Here is a 20,733-nt window from a genome sequence, read left to right as displayed (position 1 = left end):
TCTCTGGACGTGGATGTACCTCTGGACGCTGGAAGGTGAGTATAATTGTTTTCACAGGTACCCTCGGATCGTCAGAGACCGTGGCAGTCGGCGTGTCAACATAGGTAAGTATGTGTGTGTCGGCAGTGTGTAATAAAGTTTTACTTGTCACGGTGTGTGTGTCCTGTTTTTATTTGGGTATTTTTTTTCCAGTAGAACTACAGGTACCAGCGGGCCCGGTTTTCTCCCGCATGCTGGTACTTGTGGTTCGCCAAGTACCAGCTTGCGGGGGAGGCTTGCTGGGACTTGTAGTACTGCTGGAAAAAACAATATTCTTGTCATTTTACTCAAGGCTATCAGCCTCCCATCCGCAGCCTTTGGATGGGGGGGACAGCCTCGGGCTTCACCCCTGGCCCTTGGGTGGCTGGGGGGGGGGACCCCTTGATTGAAGGGGTCCCCACTCCCCCAGGGTACCCCGGCCAGGGGTGACTAGTTGGATATTTAATGCCACGGCCGCAGGGCACTGTATAAAAGTGACCCCCGGCTGTGGCATTATCTGTCCAGCTAGTGGAGCCCGATGCTGGTGTGAAAAATACGGGGGACCCCTACTCGTTTTGTCCCCCGTATTTTTTGCACCAGCACCAGGCGCAGAGCCCGGTGCTGGTTTTAAAAATACGGGGGATCCCTGCCCAATTTTTCCCCGCATTTTTAGAACCAGGACCAGCTCGAAGAGCCCGAGGCTGGTTATGCTTTGGAGGGGGGACCCCACGCCATTTTTTTTTCGGGTTTTTCCCGTTTTTTTAAATCGCGGCAAAATCCGGCAAATCGGCCGATTTTCGCCCGCGGGACTGTCGAATACGTTTTTCATTGAATATGGTGAATTCCGGCAGCCACCTGCCGGAATTCACCTGTCGAATTGTGTCGAATTAAAAAACGGCGATAATTTGCCGCGATTCGCCGTGAATTGCATATACCCCTATCTGTATAAATTCAATAACCCCACCGCATGCAAACTGCACACACTGTAACATCTGTAACTCTATTGGGCAATTGTCCCGATAGTGCAGGGTGTGTAATCTCTAAGCAACCCCCACGCCAGATAATAATCCAAAGGAAATTGGCATATTATTGAATGATTTGAGGTGGAAGACAACAGCCTTGGATCTAGCATAATGTGGTCACTGACATGTGGGCTGAGCACCACAAACTCATCTAATGGATAACACATGTGAACTTGCTTACAAGACTCATCAAAGTACACAAATACAGAAATATAGACATACAGGGTACAGTAAATTCTTACCTGGGCTGCCTTATGTTTGCAAGCAAAAAAAAAGAAGAAGCAGAAAGCAGCAGGTAAAAAATATACAAATAAAATAATCAAAAGTAAACTGATTAATTAGAGGGGAGAGAGGTGTAGGGCCAGAGCTGGTTGGTTGGTGAAGCTGAAGGGTAGGAGGGGAAATAAACCCAAAGACAACCAAAGAGTTGCACCATTAATGTTTAGATCCTTTCAAATCTGTGACTGCAACTAAAGTTTTCAGTGCAAGACTGTGACTAGCTCTATGTGATCACAGATTATATTAAAATCTAGAGATCCTTTCACTTGTACATCAGGAGTTTGTGCTAGTCCTTGACTACTACACAATTTACAAAACAATACAAGAGGCTCAGCTGTCTGTCCAAATACCGAATCTTGTACCAGGTGAAGACCCAAGTGTGATCGGTAATGTCTGCATTTACAGGGTGCGTGGCTCTCTGCCACTATGCATAAGGGGCCTAATACATGATTGGAAGGAACTGCACAGCTGTAAGGAAGCATTTCTGCAATTCCGTGTCATTACAATTCAGATCCTACAAGAGGCATCTGTAGGAGACAGACGTCTCCTGTTAGCCCCTGTTTTGAAGAATGATGCCAGGTGCCTCCCACGCTCCACCCAAACACCGTGGCATGTCAATCATGATGTGGCTGACAAGGGGCTGCAAGCGACATCGCAAGACCTGTGCTGCTCCTGCGCTGAAATTCGCATGGACAAAATATGCAATAAATGCAGCACAAAGAATACCACAAAAAATGTGGTTATTTCAAATTATTTACTATATATTTAAAACTTTTCACAAGATGCTTTCATATAATTTCCAGAATTTATAAAATAGTATAAAATAGTATTACGACAGGGCAGCTTCTGTTCTGTAGTATAGTGTTTCTGTACAGTCCCATCTCTGCTTTTAAATAAGAAACTTAGATGATAATTAGGAAATTAAGGATAAATATCTTTTTACATCTTTGCCATAATATCCCTTTAATCCGGGACACCTATAATTTACACAGGTTCTATGGCTGAGTTAAACCAGGTGAAATGCAGGCTTGAATTCAGCCAGTCACATACCTGTACAAATCATAGTGTAGGTGACCCGGATGAAAGTGATATTATATGGCATTAATGAAAGGTGTAAAATGAGCTTATACCATTAAGAGTTTTCTCAATATGACTACTATATCACATATATGCACACATTTACACGCACAAATCATAAACTTACCGATCATTTGTGCAATTGTCTGTTCATACTCAGCAACAATTTTCCTACAAAAAAAAATAGGTAAGACTCTACTTCATTCCACATCACTCCAAATACATTTACAATATTACGAATATGTATTATAATTAATTAAGGGCCTTATTCAGGCTTGTAGCAAACCAATAAAGCACACTAATGGGCAAACCCATGTGCACTGCAGGTGGGGCAGATATAACATGTGCAGAGAGAGTTAGATTTAGGTAGGTTATATTGTTTCTGTGCAGGGTAAATACTGGCTGCTTTATTGTTACACTGCAAATTAGATTTCAGTTTGAACACACCCCACCCAAATCTATATCTCTTGGCTCTTCTGGCCCCCCTGTTCTTTGTACCCCTCACTGTGCAGAAACAAGGCACAGCAAGGGTCTACTTGAGCTAAAGTTTTAGGTCTGCCCTTCTATGCATTTCATGGATTATTCTCCAAACTGTGTATAAAGGTGCTGGTGCCAGATTGTAGTTCATAAGTCACAAATACCAGAAGGCTCAGGTGTTTGAACAGTGGGTGCAGAAATAAGGTAAAATATACCCAAAGGTATACGGGCGCTGTGAGACGAGATGGTTGGCTAAGCAGCAGCCAATGTTACAGGGGAGTCACTCCCAGGTAGAAGGTACAAGAAAGGAGGGAGGCTGCGCTAGTGGAGGAAAGAACAATGTAAACAAATCAATATGTAATTAAAAAATGTATTAAAATACATTAGTTCATTAAAAAGCAATAGTTCTGTGCAAGATAATGTGCCAAATATATGCAGAAAAAAGATAGAATTTGCCAATGCTATGCAAAGATAGGAGTTTACCCAAGGTGTTGGTACAGGATTAGTGGAGATAATTCTCTAGAGTCCGTTCCTTATTTTGCCCATCAATATAGTGTCCAGTAATATTCCGGTAAGGAAAATCCCTTTTAGATGTTACTGAGGAGAGTCCATGGAGAATTTCTATATACCGCTAGAGGATTAGTGCAATGTCTCATAGATGTAGAGTACCTCATGCAATGCGGAAATAGGCTGGTGCCTCTCTCGGGCTCCTCCGGATAGCTGGTCGGCAAAATGGGCTGGTTCAAGGTGTCCTTGAAAAAGCTGCAAGGTTTATGCAGCGAAACGCGTCAGTTACTTACCCGTTGGAACAGGATATATCTGAATTGGACCCGAACCAGCCCATTTTGCCGACCAGCTATCCGGAGGAGCCCGAGAGAGGCACCAGCCTATTTCCGCATTGCATGAGGTACTCTACATCTATGAGACATTGCACTAATCCTCTAGCGGTATATAGAAATTCTCCATGGACTCTCCTCAGTAACATCTAAAAGGGATTTTCCTTACCGGAATATTACTGGACACTATATTGATGGGCAAAATAAGGAACGGACTCTAGAGAATTATCTCCACTAATCCTGTACCAACACCTTGGGTAAACTCCTATCTTTGCATAGCATTGGCAAATTCTATCTTTTTTCTGCATATATTTGGCACATTATCTTGCACAGAACTATTGCTTTTTAATGAACTAATGTATTTTAATAAATTTTTTAATTACATATTGGTTTGAACAGTGGGGGCTTAGTAAGGTAAAGGTTGCTTATGTTCAAACACTTATCTTACCTCTAGCAACAACACCTGAGCAAACATTTCTGTAATGTAACTCAACATGGTAGTAAATTAAATATGTGATAATACGCGTAAATACGGCACTAAAAGGAATCACAGGATAAATTCACCTACAAATTTTATTTATTTCACATCATCAGAATCTGGGAGTAAACTTTTCAGTATAATGTTAATTTATATCTGATATGTATGTGGTAAAACAAAGTTAGGACATACTAACCAAATGTTATCATCCGTTTATAATGTTAGTGTAACCTTATAGTTACTAAAGAATAGATCACTACTTCATTACATGTTGAATTTCCAAAGTGCATTTGACAAGGTTTCTAAGCGCCATTTTGTTTTCAGTCATTTGTCTACTACTGCTCAACTTCATTTTTATGTAGGTGGGGATAGAACACCCTGTAGCCAATAAGATTATTAGAAAAAGCACAGCAGCACAGAACATTTTAGGAGATGAGTGTGCTAATCCTGCAGGGGAAGTGCCCCCTTATGCAATTACATTAGCCAGGGCCGGTGACAAAGGCAGTGTCACAATCAGAGCAGCAGACATGACACAATAAGGAAGTCATATACTATTCGAAGACTGTGCAAGTAACAGTGATGTCAGGCTCCTGTCAAACTGAGGCAGGAAGCAGGGGTGTTTTCAGAGAGGAAAGGCCTGTGTGCAGACTCTATGTGGGCCCCCTCCTCTCTGGCAGCGCGTAGACTCTGGCTTTATGCCAGAGTCTACTACGCATGTGCATGTCTCCCAGAAAAGGGCGTCCGAGCCTTGTTCCCGGGGGGAACATCTCTATTGCGCACGTGCAAATCACCTGGGAAAAAGGCTGCGGCAGCCATTTCTCCAAAAATGTATGTCTTCATCACCAGCTACCGCCGCAGGACTCCGGAGGAGTAAATATACTTGAATGGGTGCAGGGTGTGCGGTGGGGGGAAGGCTGTGGGATCAAAGGCATCTGCATATGTAACAATGTCACACATCCATCTTGTTAGTGACTTTTAACTTCTCGAAAACAAAAATATATATGGATGTTATACTTGTTATAGTTCTTAATTAGACACACTTCAGCTCATTGCCAAATTATTATTATTAACAGTTTCTTATATAGCGCAGCAAATTCCGCTGCGCTTTACAACTGAACACAATTAGAGACAAAACTGGGTAAAAACAAACAGTCATAGAGGGAGGAGGGTCCTGCTCGCAAGCTTACAATCTATGAATTAGCACTAAAGTCACAGAAAAACTCTGCTTAATTTTTTTCATAGACTACAGTATACCATAATGTATACATCAGAACTTTTCATAACAATTCCACTTTTCTGCTACACCATTTAAACACCCTATAGTAGCAAATGCAAATTTTCTCTATAGATAAAGTACGGCATATACTGAGCATAAATCCCATAAATGACCCAGATCTCCGACTGCGCATTTTGGGGGTCACTCCGACCCGTTCGCTCGCTGCGTTTTAACGCAGCACAGCGAACGGGTCCCTGCTGCTCATGCGCCAGCACCGTAGTGCGCCTGCGGGACGGCTGAAGGCCGTAGCAGGACAGGGATCACCTCTGCCTGATTGACAGGCAGAGGCGATCGATGGGCGGGAGGAGGCGAAACGGCGGCGTTTGCCCGCCGTTTCGTAGGCGCGGCGCGGCCAACGCAGGCGTGACTGGACCGAACGGGGGGCGGGCCGCAGCGACTGCGTGACGTCATACGCAGCCGCTGCTGGCCAGGGAGCGAGGAGTAGCTCCCGGCCAGCACGCTAAAGCTGTGCGATGCCTTTGCACTTCTGCGAGGGGGGCCGGACTGACATGCGGGGCAGACTAGCACCATCCTAGGCGTCCCCCCGCATGTCAGGAAAGAATGACCCCCTTTGCTGTTAGTACATCCCGCCCTAAGGCTGTGACGGCACAGTATATTATTAGTATTATAATAACTATTTAAATATTTAATATCCATTAAATAATACTCACCCATGGTCTACACATTTGCTGTATTAGCTATGGTAGTAACAGAAATGAATATTACAGTGGGCAGGACACTGTTCTCCTATCAGTATTACAGAACGAAATGATCTTTAGGAAACCTGTCTGCCATCCAGGTGAATGTGCGCTTGTACTTATCTCCTCGCCATATGGAAGAGGGTTTAGTGCTTAGGATTTGTAAGGCCGTCTGAGGTATAAAAAGCAGGATTACAGAATACAAGAGGATCGGCTGCTCTGTTTAAGTCAGTTCAGACTCTCACGACCATAACGACTGAAAGCTAATGCTTAGACTTACAGCGCAGGTTTTACTGCAATACCTGAGAACTCATCAGCATGAAGAAATGGCAGGACTGACTCACCTCATCTCCACCACCTCACAGCGGCTGTCATCATACTTCTTCTTCCACTCTGTTGCCTCCCTCTCCTTGGCTGCAATCTAATGAAGAACAAGAGTAGTTTCATGTCAGTGGCAGAAAGAAGAGTAATCATGTAGGATTACTGTATAGGGCTGAGAACTAGAGAGGAGTGTTCTCACCTAGCGAAACTTAGTAGAGACACCAACAAATTTTAAGGGACAATCTGTCTGCACTATAATGTATATGGAATTGTACTCTAAAATGTCAATATTTAAGTAACAATTCAGAGCTGGATTTATAATTACGCCTAGAAGGCTTATGCCTACAGGTTCTACCGTTCAGTTAACATAGTACCTCTCATTTGACCATTTTTAGCTAGTTCTACAGACTTTTATTAAACCGGCACCAATGATATATGTAACCACACAAGAAATGCAGTTTTCTACCTTCTGCCAAAATGTAGTATTAGGGGGCTAATTCAGAGATGGATGCAGCCGCGCGCCCATACGCAGAGGCCGTGTCCATCTGATCTGCACATGCAGACCACAGTGCACATGCGTGACCTTACACACTGCGGCCGCATACAGGAAGGATGCGGCCACAGTGTGATTGACAGCGGCGGGCATTCGCAGGGCAGCAACGATGCATTAGGGGGGAGGGCTGAACAGGGGCATGCCGTGACTGTTTTTGGGGCAGCTGCATGATGTCACGCGCAGCTGCTCTGATTAAAAAAATTGCGGCCAACTGCCTGACAGCACAGCCAGGGGTCAACCTTAGTTTGATGTGTCCACAATTGGATGCGCCCAATAGGCGGCCCATCACACATGCTGAGCAGCCTTGCCTGGCTGCGTATGCAGCGATCTGCGTCCATCTCTGAATCAGGTCCTAGGTGCAGATCACAACCAACATTACTCTCTTTCCTGATCTACTGTACAGTATGGTGTGCCGCTCACTCAACCTACCAAGTCTCCCAAAGTCTTACATGCTGGTCTTCTGCAGATCCGCTTGTCTTATTCAAACCACCAGCAGTGTTGTCAATGCTCCTCCCCAATGTACTACTCAGTGTGTGAGTGGAAAGCACAAAGGGGAGGGGCACTGACAACTGCACGCCTATTTAGTCAGATGAGCAGGTTTAGTATGCAGGAAACTGCTGTGGAACCATTGGTGGCTTTAGGAAACTTTGCAGACTGGGTAAAAGGTGCATCACAAGTTAGTAAAACTGCATTGAATGTTAACTTAGTGAGCTATACACAATGGGCCTGATTCTTATTTGGGAATAAAGGGGTCTATTTACTAAGCCTTAGAGTAAGAAAAGTGGACAAAGTGGATAAAGCGGGTCATTCAGGTTTGTTTGCAAACCAAAAAAGCTCACTAATGGGCAAAACCATGTTGCACTGCAGGTGGGGCAGATGTAACATGTGCAGAGAGTTAGATTTGGTGGGGTGCGTCCAAACTGAAATCTAAATTGCAGTGTAAAAATAAAGCAGAAACAGAAACAATACAACGAAAACACAAATCTAACTCTCTCTGCACATGTTACATCTGCCCCACCTGCAGTGCACGGTTTTGCCCATTAGTGTGCTTTTTTTGGTTCGCTAACAACCCTAAATAAGGCCCACAGTACCAGCCAATTAGCTCCTAAATACCATCTTACAGGCTGTGTTTGAAAAATGACAGATAGGAACTGGTTGGCTGGCACTTTATCTCCCTCCATGGCTAAAGAGATCTCAAAGTAATAATAAGCAAGTAACTGTGTACTTCATAGAAACCATTCTGCACTACAGGAGGAAGACAGACAAAAAAACTGCTGCACTACAGGAGGGGCAGATTAATAATGTGCACAGATATTTAATGTGGGATGGGCTTGTACAGTCGGTTACCTAAATTGCAATGTAACAATAAAGTTCTCCAGCATTTGTGGGTTACATGCAGGCTTGGACTGGCCCACAGGGGTACAGGGGTTACCACCGGTGGGGCCCACTGCCTGCGGGCCCACCTCCTGCTCTAAGGATCAGGTTCCAGACTGTGCACTTGAATTATACATCATACATATGTTACCTTATACTGAACTATGGTGTATTTTCTACAGTGCATTGCTGTTATTAATCTGTTATTAATCTGGTACATTATCATGCATGCAGTAGCTGAATTTACTGTGTATATTTATGAAGGGGCCCAGACATTGCACTCTCTAATACCCCTTTTACACCTACGAGCACGGGTCGCAGCCGGGAGCCTGACACGGGAGCTGCCCCCTGCTGCGACCCGTGCTCGGTCCCTTTCCCATTAGCAGTCACAACCCGGCATATGCCGGGTTGGTGACGCTTCTAGCTACACGGCAGGGGCGGCGCAGGGAGATCACATGATCTCCCAGCGCCGCCCATCCATACAGTGTAAACGGGAGCCGTGTCGCATCGACACGGCTCCCGTTTACACTACACCCTACCCGGATCATTCCCGTGTCCTACCCAGGTAAATAGCCGGGTAGGATTCACGGGTCACTTGATCCGGGTTTACCCTTTTCCACTTGCCAAAAACACGGGTAAATGCGCGCCCCCGTGCATTTACCCGTGTTTTTTGAGCTAGTGGAAAAGGGGTATGATGGTTAGTCCAACCAATGAGGTGGCAGGCCACACCCCCTCTGCACACTGACCACACCCCTAACATAGGCCCCTACCACTGCATTCCCCCGGGGGGCCCCACATGCCCCAGTCCGACACTGGTTATGTGTAAAAGCAAAAAGTATTTATCCCACATGCAAAAAATGTATGTATCTATTCTGCTTGTACTGCAACATGATTTGTCCAGGTGCACAGTTACTTGTTCTTTTTTAATTTAATTCCAAAATCAGAATCAGTTCCAATATAACATACTGGGTATATTTCTTTAACTTTATTCACAGGGGACTCATGGACAATCATGGCTCCTTCACTAAGTAAATACATCTTGCCAGAGTTACTACCAAAGCAAATGGGGCAGATGTTCCCCATATTAGCGTATTAGTGTATTTTTGGTAAATATAGGAGTGGTATCAGTAGTTTTAGTAAAATTTCTACAATGGCCATACGTTTCAAAGGGAAATAGTTTTTTTTTTTTATAATAAGTTAATGTTAGGAAAGAGCTATACGCTGTACTATGACGTGACCTCCAGTCTCTGAATGAATGCGTACTCTGGGTTCTGGGAAAACCAAGCAGTGCAATAGTGACACATAGTGGTTAAAAGCTGCATTTTACATTCACGCATGATGGACTTTATGCAATAACACGTAGGTGCGTCCTGTGGAGATTTTTATATTCTAACAGAGAACTTCCTTGTCCATGAGCAGAGGGATTAATCAGAGTGGAGGACTCTAGTGACAAACTATGTGATAGGGATTTTCGATGGACATTTACCTCTTCCCTGGCAAGCTGAAGTGCTGTGTCAAAGTCCGGCTGCTGGTAGCCATGTAACAGGCCGCCTCCAGTTGTCTCCATAACCACCGCACGAGAGTAAAGTGACTTGTGCGAGAGGCCGAGGTCTGTTGAGTCCAACCCCTCAGACTGAGGGTGGGGGAAAAAAAAAAGAGTCAGAATCCCACATTAATTATGCTTGTCACCTTATCATTAACATGCAAGAAGAATGCAAGAGGACGGCACACACAGGTCAGCTCACACTGGTTATGGCGTGGCAGGGCACACAGCAAGCAGCTCTACCTGACTCTCCTATTGTGGGTCACTAAAGCAGATAACTGGAATGCAGTATACTGTAGGACAAACGTTGTGTTTCTGCATAAAACACTGGAGGAGGTTATTTACCCAAAGGTCAGACTGACCCCTGTGACTGGTTAATCAACAACCAAGTGCAGCTCCTGAATAGGGCATACAGTGATCATTCTCTAGCTCCTCGCTTGCTTCTCTCCAAGTAAAACAGAACTTTAAATATGAAACATCAACATTCATGACGCTGCAGTTTCCACAGCAAATGCAAAACAACAAGCTATTGCAAATTCTTAATGTCACCCCTTCTTCCCAGGTCAGGTGAGAGCTCAGTATAGCTGGAGGGTTCCGGTATGAATGGTCGACAATGTTAAGGTCGACGTTCATTAGGTCAACCACTATTGGTCGACATTGATAAATGGTCGACACATGAAAATGATCTACACTTGAAAGGTCGACACATGAAAAGGTCGACATGAGGGTTTTTAAAACTTTTTTTTGTGTCGTTTTTCTGCATAAAATGATGGTGAACCCCAATTAGTGCACCGCTTCACTTGCCATGCTTCGGGCAAGGTGCCTCGCTCCACTACCGCTGCGCTCAGAGGTTACCGTTCCCAATCGTAGTCCACGTGGATCGTAAAGTATGAAAAAGTTCCAAAAAAGAATAAAAATGTGAAAAACTCATGTCAACCTTTTCATGTGTCGACCATTTTCATGTGGCAACCGTTTGTCCACGTCGACCATGTCAATGTCGACCAATAGTGGTCGACCTAATGAGTGTCGACCTTAACATTGTCGACCATCTGAACGGATACCTAGCTGGAGGACATGATGTTTGTTCATTGGAAAAAGAGTCATTTGGGCAGAAAGGCTGTTGCAGCAGCTCAACACAATTCAGGTGCTGTTATAGAAGTGTCTGTGGTATGGAAGGGTGACTGCGTCTAGCCTCTTGCTGAGCACAGCAGATACTTCATATAAAATATTACAGTTATTTGCTCTCTTTGAGGAAAGACAAACAAGACGGTCATTCCCCTTCCAGCATTACGTAAGTACTACCCTATATAGAGCAACTGATTACATTTGGCACAAAGCCTCCGTCATCCATACTGTACCATGAATGCTGGAGCTATGGATGATATGTCATTTTATCTGGGCCAAGCACATAGCTTCAATAGTATTACATTCAAATAAGCAGAGACATTTCATTTTATGCAAAAAGAGAACTCTGACCACATTTAACCATAAATGTTACTGAACATCAGAGCGTTGTTACTAAGCCATACTCCCCATCCATCCACCCGCCCTACAGTGTCTCATAAATGTACCTCCATACTTAACTAGTCTACGTCACTTTATTAGGTTGGGAGCGTAATCCTTGATAAACACACAGACCGTCATCAGACTATTTATTAGTCTGCAGCATTTTGTAAGCCTGCAAGTCCTGGATGGTAGGAATAGTAACACTAGTAGCTCAATAATAGTTTCATCTGGTCTATAAAATAGACTACTTACTATTTACCGATGGCCGAGATCCCGGCTGTTATAATCCCGACAGCAGGATCCCAGCCAGCAGTACGACGGCAGCGGGGTCAGCGCTAAAAAGCCCCTTGTGGGCTTGCTGCACTCGCAGCATGCTCTATTCTCCCTCTATGGGTGTCGTGGACACCTATAGAGGGAGAAAAGCCTGTGGCGCCGGTATTCCGGTGGTGGGATTTCACCACCTGTCGGGTACCCCTCGTCGGCATTGTGACTGCCGGGATCCCGACAGGCGGTCTCGTCATCGCCTCCCCATAAAGTATACAGATCCATTCACTATAATGCCAGGGGTCAAACCTATGGTGGCACCTGATGGGTTAGCTAATGAAGATGGAACTAAAACAATAAAAAAAACAAGAATTTACTTACCGATAATTCTATTTCTCGTAGTCCGTAGTGGATGCTGGGGACTCCGTAAGGACCATGGGGATTAGCGGCTCCGCAGGAGACAGGGCACAAAAGTAAAAGCTTTAGGATCAGGTGGTGTGCACTGGCTCCTCCCCCTATGACCCTCCTCCAAGCCTCAGTTAGGATACTGGTCCCGGACGAGCGTACACAATAAGGAAGGATTTTGAATCCCGGGTAAGACTCATACCAGCCACACCAATCACACTGTACAACCTGTGATCTGAACCCAGTTAACAGCATGATAACAGCGGAGCCTCTGAAAAGATGGCTCACAACAATAATAACCCGTTTTAGTTAACAATAACTATGTACAAGTATTGCAGACAATCCGCACTTGGGATGGGCGCCCAGCATCCACTACGGACTACGAGAAATAGAATTATCGGTAAGTAAATTCTTATTTTCTCTGACGTCCTAAGTGGATGCTGGGGACTCCGTAAGGACCATGGGGATTATACCAAAGCTCCCAAACGGGCGGGAGAGTGCGGATGACTCTGCAGCACTGAATGAGAGAACTCCAGGTCCTCCTCAGCCAGGGTATCAAATTTGTAGAATTTTGCAAACGTGTTTGCCCCTGACCAAGTAGCAGCTCGGCAAAGTTGTAAAGCCGAGACCCCTCGGGCAGCCGCCCAAGATGAGCCCACCTTCCTTGTGGAATGGGCATTTACATATTTTGGCTGTGGCAGGCCTGCCACAGAATGTGCAAGCTGAATTGTACTACACATCCAACTAACAATCGTCTGCTTAGAAGCAAGAGCACCCAGTTTGTTGGGTGCATACAGGATAACAGCAAGTCAGTTTTCCTGACTCCAGCCGTCCTGGAAACATATATTTTCAGGGCCCTGACAACATCTAGCAACTTGGAGTCCTCCAAGTCCCTAGTAGCCGCAGGTACCACAATAAGCTGGTTCAGGTGAAACGCTGACACCACCTTAGGGAGAAACTGGGGACGAGTCCGCAGCTCTGCCCTGTCCGAATGGACAATCAGATATGGGCTTTTGTGAGACAAAGCCGCCAATTCTGACACTCGCCTGGCCGAGGCCAGGGCCAACAGCATGGTCACTTTCCATGTGAGATATTTCAAATCCACAGATTTGAGCGGTTTAAACCAATGTGATTTGAGGAATCCCAGAACTACGTTGAGATCCCACAGTGCCACTGGAGGCACAAAAGGGGGTTGTATATGCAGTACTCCCTTGACAAACTTCTGGACTTCAGGAACTGAAGCCAATTCTTTCTGGAAGAAAATCGACAGGGCCGAAATTTGAACCTTAATGGACCCCAATTTGAGGCCCATAGACACTCCTGTTTGCAGGAAATGCAGGAATCGACCGAGTTGAAATTCCTCCGTGGGGCCTTCCTGGCCTCACACCATGCAACATATTTTCGCCAAATGTGGTGATAATGTTGTGCGGTCACCTCCTTCCTGGCTCTGACCAGGGTAGGGATGACCTCTTCCGGAATGCCTTTTTCCCTTAGGATCCGGCGTTCAACCGCCATGCCGTCAAACGCAGCCGCGGTAAGACTTGGAACAGACATGATCCTTGCTGAAGCAAGTCCCTTCTTAGTATCTCTTGAAGTTCCGGGTACCAAGTCCTTCTTGGCCAATCCGGAGCCACGAGTATAGTTCTTACTCCTCTCCGTCTTATAATTCTCAGTACCTTGGGTATGAGAGGCAGAGGAGGGAACACATACACCGACTGGTACACCCACGGTGTTACCAGAGCGTCCCTGCTATTGCCTGAGGGTCTCTTGACCTGGCGCAATACCTGTCCAGTTTTTTGTTCAGACGGGACGCCATCATGTCCACCTTTGGTCTTTCCCAACGGTTCACAATCATGTGGAAAACTTCCAGATGAAGTCCCCACTCTCCCGGGTGGAGGTCGTGCCTGCTGAGGAAGTCTGCTTCCCAGTTGTCCACTCCCGGAATGAACACCGCTGACAGTGTTATCACATGATTTTTCGCCCAGCGAAGAATCCTTGCTGCCATTGCCCTCCTGCTTCTTGTGCCGCCCTGTCTGTTTACGTGGGCGACTGCCGTGATGTTGTCCGACTGGATCAGCACCGGTTGACTTTGAAGCAGAGGTCTTCCTAGGCTGAGAGCATTGTAAATTACCCTTAGCTCCAGTATATTTATGTGGAGAGAAGTCTCCAGACTTGACCACACTCCTTGGAAATTTCTTCTCTGTGTGACTGCTCCCCAGCCTCTCAGGCTGGCATCCGTGGTCACCAGGACCCCTTCCTGAATGCCGAATCTGCTGCCCTCTAGTAGATGAGCACTCTGCAGCCACCACAGAAGAGACACCCTTGTCCTTGGAGACAGGATTATCCGCTGATGCATCTGAAGATGCGATCCGGACCATTCGTCCAGCAGATCCCACTGAAAAATTCTTGCGTGAAATCTGCCGAATGGAATCGCTTCGTAAGAAGCCACCATTTTTCCCAGGACTCTTGTGCATTGATGCACTGACACTTGGCCTGGTTCTAGGAGGTTCCTAACTAGCTCGGATGACTCCCTGACTTTCTCCTCCGGGAGAAACACCTTTTTCTGGACTGTGTCCAGAATCATCCCTAGGAACAGCAGACGTGTCGTCGGAATCAGCTGCGATTTTGGAATATTTAGAATCCATCCGTGCTGTCGTAGAACTACTTGAGATAGTGCTACTCCGACCTCCAACTGTTCTCTGGACCTTGCCCTTATCAGGAGATCGTCCAAGTAAGGGATAATTAAGATGCCTTTTCTTTGAAGAAGAATCATCATTTCGGCCATTACCTTGGTAAAGACCCGGGGTGCCGTGGACAATCCAAACGGCAGCGTCTGAAACTGATAGTGACAGTTCTGTACCACGAACCTGAGGTACCCTTGGTGAGAAGGGCAAATTGGGACATGGAGGTAAGCATCCTTGATGTCCAGGGACACCATATAGTCCCCTTCTTCCTGGTTCGCTATCACTGCTCTGAGTGACTCCATCTTGATTTGAACCTTTGTATGTAAGTGTTCAAAGATTTCAGATTTAGAATAGGTCTCACCGAGCCGTCTGGCTTCAGTACCACAAATAGTGTGGAATAATACCCCTTTCCTTGTTGTAGGAGGGGTACTTTGATTATCACCTGCTGGGAATACAGCTTGTGAATTGTTTCCAATACTGCCTCCCTGTCGGAGGGAGACGTTGGTAAAGCAGACTTCAGGAACCTGCGAGGGGGAGACGTCTCGAACTTCCAATCTGTACCCCTGGGATACTACTTGTAGGATCCAGGGGTCCACTTGCGAGTGAGCCCACTGCGCGCTGAAACTCTTGAGACGACCCCCCACCGCACCTGAGTCCGCTTGTACGGCCCCAGCGTCATGCTGAGGACTTGGCAGAAGCGGTGGAGGGCTTCTGTTCCTGGGAAGGAGCTGCCTGCTGCAGTCTTCTTCCCTTTCCTCTACCCCTGGGCAGATATGACTGGCCTTTTGCCCGCTTGCCCTTATGGGGACGAAAGGACTGAGGCTGAAAAGACGGTGTCTTTTTCTGCTGAGATGTGACTTGGGGTAAAAAAGGTGGATTTTCCAGCTGTTGCCGTGGCCACCAGGTCCCATGGACCGACCCCAAATAACTCCTCCCCTTTATACGGCAATACTTCCATGTGCCGTTTGGAATCTGCATCACCTGACCACTGTCGTGTCCATAAACATCTTCTGGCAGACATGGACATCGCACTTACTCTTGATGCCAGAGTGCAAATATCCCTCTGTGCATCTCGCATATATAGAAATGCATCTTTTAAATGCTCTATAGTCAATAAAATACTGTCCCTGTCAAGGGTATCAATATTTTCAGTCAGGGAATCCGACCAAGCCACCCCAGCGCTGCACATCCAGGCTGAGGCGATCGCTGGTCGCAGTATAACACCAGTATGTGTGTATATACTTTTTAGGATATTTTCCAGCCTCCTATCAGCTGGCTCCTTGAGGGCGGCCGTATCTGGAGACGGTAACGCCACTTGTTTTGATAAGCGTGTGAGCGCCTTATCCACCCTAGGGGGTGTTTCCCAACGCGCCCTAACTTCTGGCGGGAAAGGGTATAACGCCAATAATTTTCTATCGGGGGAAACCCACGCATCATCACACACTTCATTTAATTTATCTGATTCAGGAAAAACTACAGGTAGTTTTTTCACACCCCACATAATACCCTTTTTTGTGGTACTTGTAGTATCAGAAATATGTAACACCTCCTTCATTGCCCTTAACATGTAACGTGTGGCCCTAATGGAAAATACGTTTGTTTCTTCACCGTCGACACTGGAGTCAGTGTCCGTGTCTGTGTCGACCGACTGAGGTAATGGGCGTTTTAAAGCCCCTGACGGTGTTTGAGACGCCTGGACAGGTACTAATTGGTTTGCCGGCCGTCTCATGTCGTCAACCGACCTTGCAGCGTGTTGACATTATCACGTAATTCCCTAAATAAGCCATCCATTCCGGTGTCGACTCCCTAGAGAGTGACATCACCATTACAGGCAATTGCTCCGCCTCCTCACCAACATCGTCCTCATACATGTCGACACACACGTACCGACACACAGCACACACACAGGGAATGCTCTGATAGAGGACAGGACCCCACTAGCCCTTTGGGGAGACAGAGGGAGAGTTTGCCAGCACACACCAAAACGCTATAATTATACAGGGACAACCTTATATAAGTGTTTTCCCTTATAGCATCTTAATATATTATAATATCACCACACAAAATGCCCCCCCTCTCTGTTTTAACCCTGTTTCTGTAGTGCAGTGCAGGGGAGAGCCTGGGAGCCTTCCTAGCAGCGGAGCTGTGTAGGAAAATGGCGCTGTGTGCTGAGGAGAATAGGCCCCGCCCCCTTTTCGGCGGGCTTCTTCTCCCGTTTTTCTGACAACCTGGCAGGGGTTAAATACATCCATATAGCCCCAGAGGCTATATGTGATGTATTTTTAGCCAGCATAGGTACTTTCATTGCTGCCCAGGGCGCCCCCCCCAGCGCCCTGCACCCTCAGTGACCGTTGGTGTGAAGTGTGCTGAGAGCAATGGCGCACAGCTGCCGTGCTGTGCGCTACCTTAAGAAGACTGGGAAGTCTTCAGCCGCCGATTTCTGGACCTCTTCTCTCTTCAGCATCTGCAAGGGGGTCGGCGGCGCGGCTCCGGTGACCCATCCAGGCTGTACCTGTGATCGTCCCTCTGGAGCTAGTGTCCAGTAGCCTAAGAAGCCAATCCATCCTGCACGCAGGTGAGTTCACTTCTTCTCCCCTAAGTCCCTCGTTGCAGTGAGCCTGTTGCCAGCAGGACTCACTGAAAATAAAAAACCTAACAAAACTTTTACTCTAAGCAGCTCTTTAGGAGAGCCACCTAGATTGCACCCTTCTCGGCCGGGCACAAAAACCTAACTGAGGCTTGGAGGAGGGTCATAGGGGGAGGAGCCAGTGCACACCACCTGATCCTAAAGCTTTTACTTTTGTGCCCTGTCTCCTGCGGAGCCGCTAATCCCCATGGTCCTTACGGAGTCCCCAGCATCCACTTAGGACGTCAGAGAAATACTTTTTTTTCTACTGTTTCTTTAGTATTCTAGAACACTAGTACACTTACCATCAGATTAATAAGGAAATGTAATAAACCATGGGCGTAACTATAGCGGGTGCAGGGAGTGTCATTGCTATGGGGCCCAGAGGCTAAGAGGGGCCCAGACACAGGTCACATAGTTGTCTAACAGGGTGGTATTCATGTGACCGGCGGTCAGGAGACTGACGGTCACATGAACTTCACTAACATGCTGCCCCCTCACTATCCCGATGGTCGGCATGCCGACCAACAGGGACTATTTACACTCGTGGGTGTCCACGACACCCACAGACCGATGTGTATAATGTGAACTGGGGGTATAGTCATGTTACATAATAAGAACTGGGGCACTGTAATGTGGTACAATATGAACTGGGTGCACTATAGGAGGGCCGTTGCCAGAGAGGAGGCCCATGTGCAGCCTCCTCCATCTGTGCCCTCTCCTCTCTGCCAGCAGCACTGCAGAGTCTGAGCACTAGCTTAGACTATAATGTGCATGTGCAAATGCTGGGAAAATTGCCTCTACGCCATTTTTATGGTGATTCCTACATTGCTGCTGCTGTCGACGCGGGACTCCAGAGGGGTAAGTATTCAAGAAATGGGTACAGCGTGTGCAGTGTGGGCTTCCCTGGGCCCATGTGCCCTGCACACACTGCACCCATTCTAAAACACGCCAGTGATAGTATGGCATAATATGATCATCAGACACTGTTATGTGGCATAATATGAACTGGGAGGCACTGGGATGTGGCATAATATACATTGGAGGCACTAATATGTTGCACTGTATGTACTGTGGGCATTACACTGTGGCATAATATGAACTGGAGGCACTGCAATGTGGCATTATGAACTGAGGACACTGGAATTGGGGGCAATGTATGGCATAACGTACAGTATACTGGCACTACATGTGGCATATTGTGAACTAGAGCATAATTATTGGGCGTAACATTAACTAGAGCATTATTCTGCTGCAGAGAGGTGTCTCTCTAGAAGCATTAGGGTGGGGACCCTATCAAAATGTTGCTATGGGGGGCACAAAGTTCTGGCTGCTCCCCTGTAATAAACCTATATGTATTACTACACTTGAAATACTTATACTGTATGTGCATTTTATGCATTTTCTGGATACTGCTATTATATGATAAAAATAAACCAAGAAGGTGTTTTACCACTTGTCTATTGGACCATTTTACCAGTTGCTGTTTTGAAGTGCTAAACTATATACAGAATTTTACAGGTATGGAGATAACCATTTGTATTCCTGCTACTACTTTTATGTGACTTTCCATTAATCAGTTCTCAAATCATTTATGTTACAGGCTATTAGTCAGCTATTTAGTTCAGACCTAGTGATTGGAATATAAGTGGGAAAAGACAGTAATAACATAGGGAGTGATTCAGTAAGGATCGCTGATGCACATGTGCAGAATGAGTCCTGCGATCTCAGCGTAGGAATGTGAACGCCTCTGCCTGAATGACAGGCTTAGGCATTTGCTGGGAGGGGCGGGGTAGGCTAGAATTCAGAAAAATGGGGAGGGGGGGGGTGGCCCCCATTTTCCGGAAGTGGCAAGGCCAAGCACTGTGTCGTGAGACGCAGTTTTCTTGGCTTCACAAGCCACCCTATGACGGCAAGGCTAAGAAAGCTTAGGTTCACTCAGCCTGCCGTCGCAGATGGTCGCGATGGTCATCTAAGGTGCGATAGCATAGCAGATGCAGGGAGGAGGTGCTGTGCACCTCCTCCTGCATTTGCATTGCTAAGGAAAGCTGCTTCAAACAGCCTTGCAATTGTAATCCTTAGTGAATTAGGCCCATAGTTCACTTTGGAAGTCATGCGCTGTGTGAAGTCCATTATACTGTAGTACAGAAACTGGCCTGCAGGGGAGCTCATCGCTTGACACTAAGGTATCTATGTAGATTTAAATATTTATGTGCAGGTAGACAAGCCCGTGTTAGGAAATTCTCACCAACCCTATGGACTGTCAAATATAAATTATTAGCATGATATATGAGATAACACAGGGGCTTTTAAGAATCGACATGTTAGAAAGTTGGCTGTGTAATACTACTATAAAAAGATATTACTTAAATGATTCTGTAATTTATAAGGATCATGTACAGTATACCAATCACTGTGATCACTGAATAAATCACTACCAAGTAAATGAAGACAAGCTTCTGTGCTTATTCTCTTACTTCAAGAAAAAACTGTAAAAGCCGTGTATAATAACTTAGGTCTACTGCATGTACCCTGCGCTGCTGGCAATGTGACTCTCTGTACATCACCTATTAGATGAAGGGCAGGAGGAAATATAGTGTGTGACGCTTCCATGCTTCACTGTGCACTGTACATTGCAGTATGCTCTATTTAACATAGTGATCAATGATCCCTTTGTTAAGCTTACAGCAGGGTGAATGAACCACAGCTGAGATGTGGCTGTGAAAGTCACAAGTGTTTAAACTCTTTGATGGTGAAGTGCTGGCACTGGGGTCGGGGGATGATAGGTAACTTTAGAAATGAGACCAGATTAAGGAGTCGACTGCTTTACTGTTATAGGAGGATTTAAAGCTATGGGGTCTATTTAGTAAATCCTGGACAGAGATAAAGTGGACAGAGATTATAGGGGTCATTCCGACCCGTTTGCTCACTGCGTTTAAAACGCAGCAGAGCGAACGGGTCCCTGTTGCACATGCACCGGCGCTGTAATGCACCTGCGCATGCCGGACGGCCGAAGGCCGTAGCAGGACAGCGATCGCCTCTGGCAGAGGCGATCGATGGGCGGGAGGGGGTGAAACGGCGGTGTTTGGCCGCCGTTTCCTAGGCGCGGTCCGGCCAACGCAGGCGGGGGAGCTACTCCTGAAGTGCAAAGGCATCGCCGCTGTGTGATTGCTTTGCACTTCTGCGGGGGGGGGGGGGGCCGGCACTGACATGCGGGGCGGGTAGCCCCATGTCAGGGAACACGATCGACGATCAACTCGGAATGACCCCCTATGTACCCAGCTCCTGTCATTTGT

The 20,733-nt window shown here is 46.4% G+C and overlaps 1 protein-coding gene across 5 annotated transcripts in view; it reads right to left on the bottom strand.

Annotated features, from left to right (window-relative positions):
* The window catches only part of TACC2 (transforming acidic coiled-coil containing protein 2), a 310,387-nt gene that overhangs the window by 6,630 nt on the left and 283,024 nt on the right, over window positions 1-20,733 (bottom strand). For all 5 annotated transcript variants that reach the window (XM_063961851.1, XM_063961854.1, XM_063961853.1 and 2 more), the window contains 3 exons: window positions 9,896-10,042; window positions 6,506-6,582; window positions 2,524-2,567 (listed from right to left, as the gene is read on the bottom strand). In XM_063961851.1, the coding sequence (XP_063817921.1) occupies window positions 2,524-2,567; window positions 6,506-6,582; window positions 9,896-10,042 (268 nt within the window). The remainder of the gene's footprint in view (window positions 1-2,523; window positions 2,568-6,505; window positions 6,583-9,895; window positions 10,043-20,733) is intronic.

This window comes from Pseudophryne corroboree, chromosome 3 (genome assembly GCF_028390025.1).
Source record: "Pseudophryne corroboree isolate aPseCor3 chromosome 3, aPseCor3.hap2, whole genome shotgun sequence".
NCBI lineage: Eukaryota > Metazoa > Chordata > Amphibia > Anura > Myobatrachidae > Pseudophryne > Pseudophryne corroboree.
Note: the sequence above shows the minus strand (reverse complement) of the source record. Positions and strands in the feature narration are given on the sequence as shown.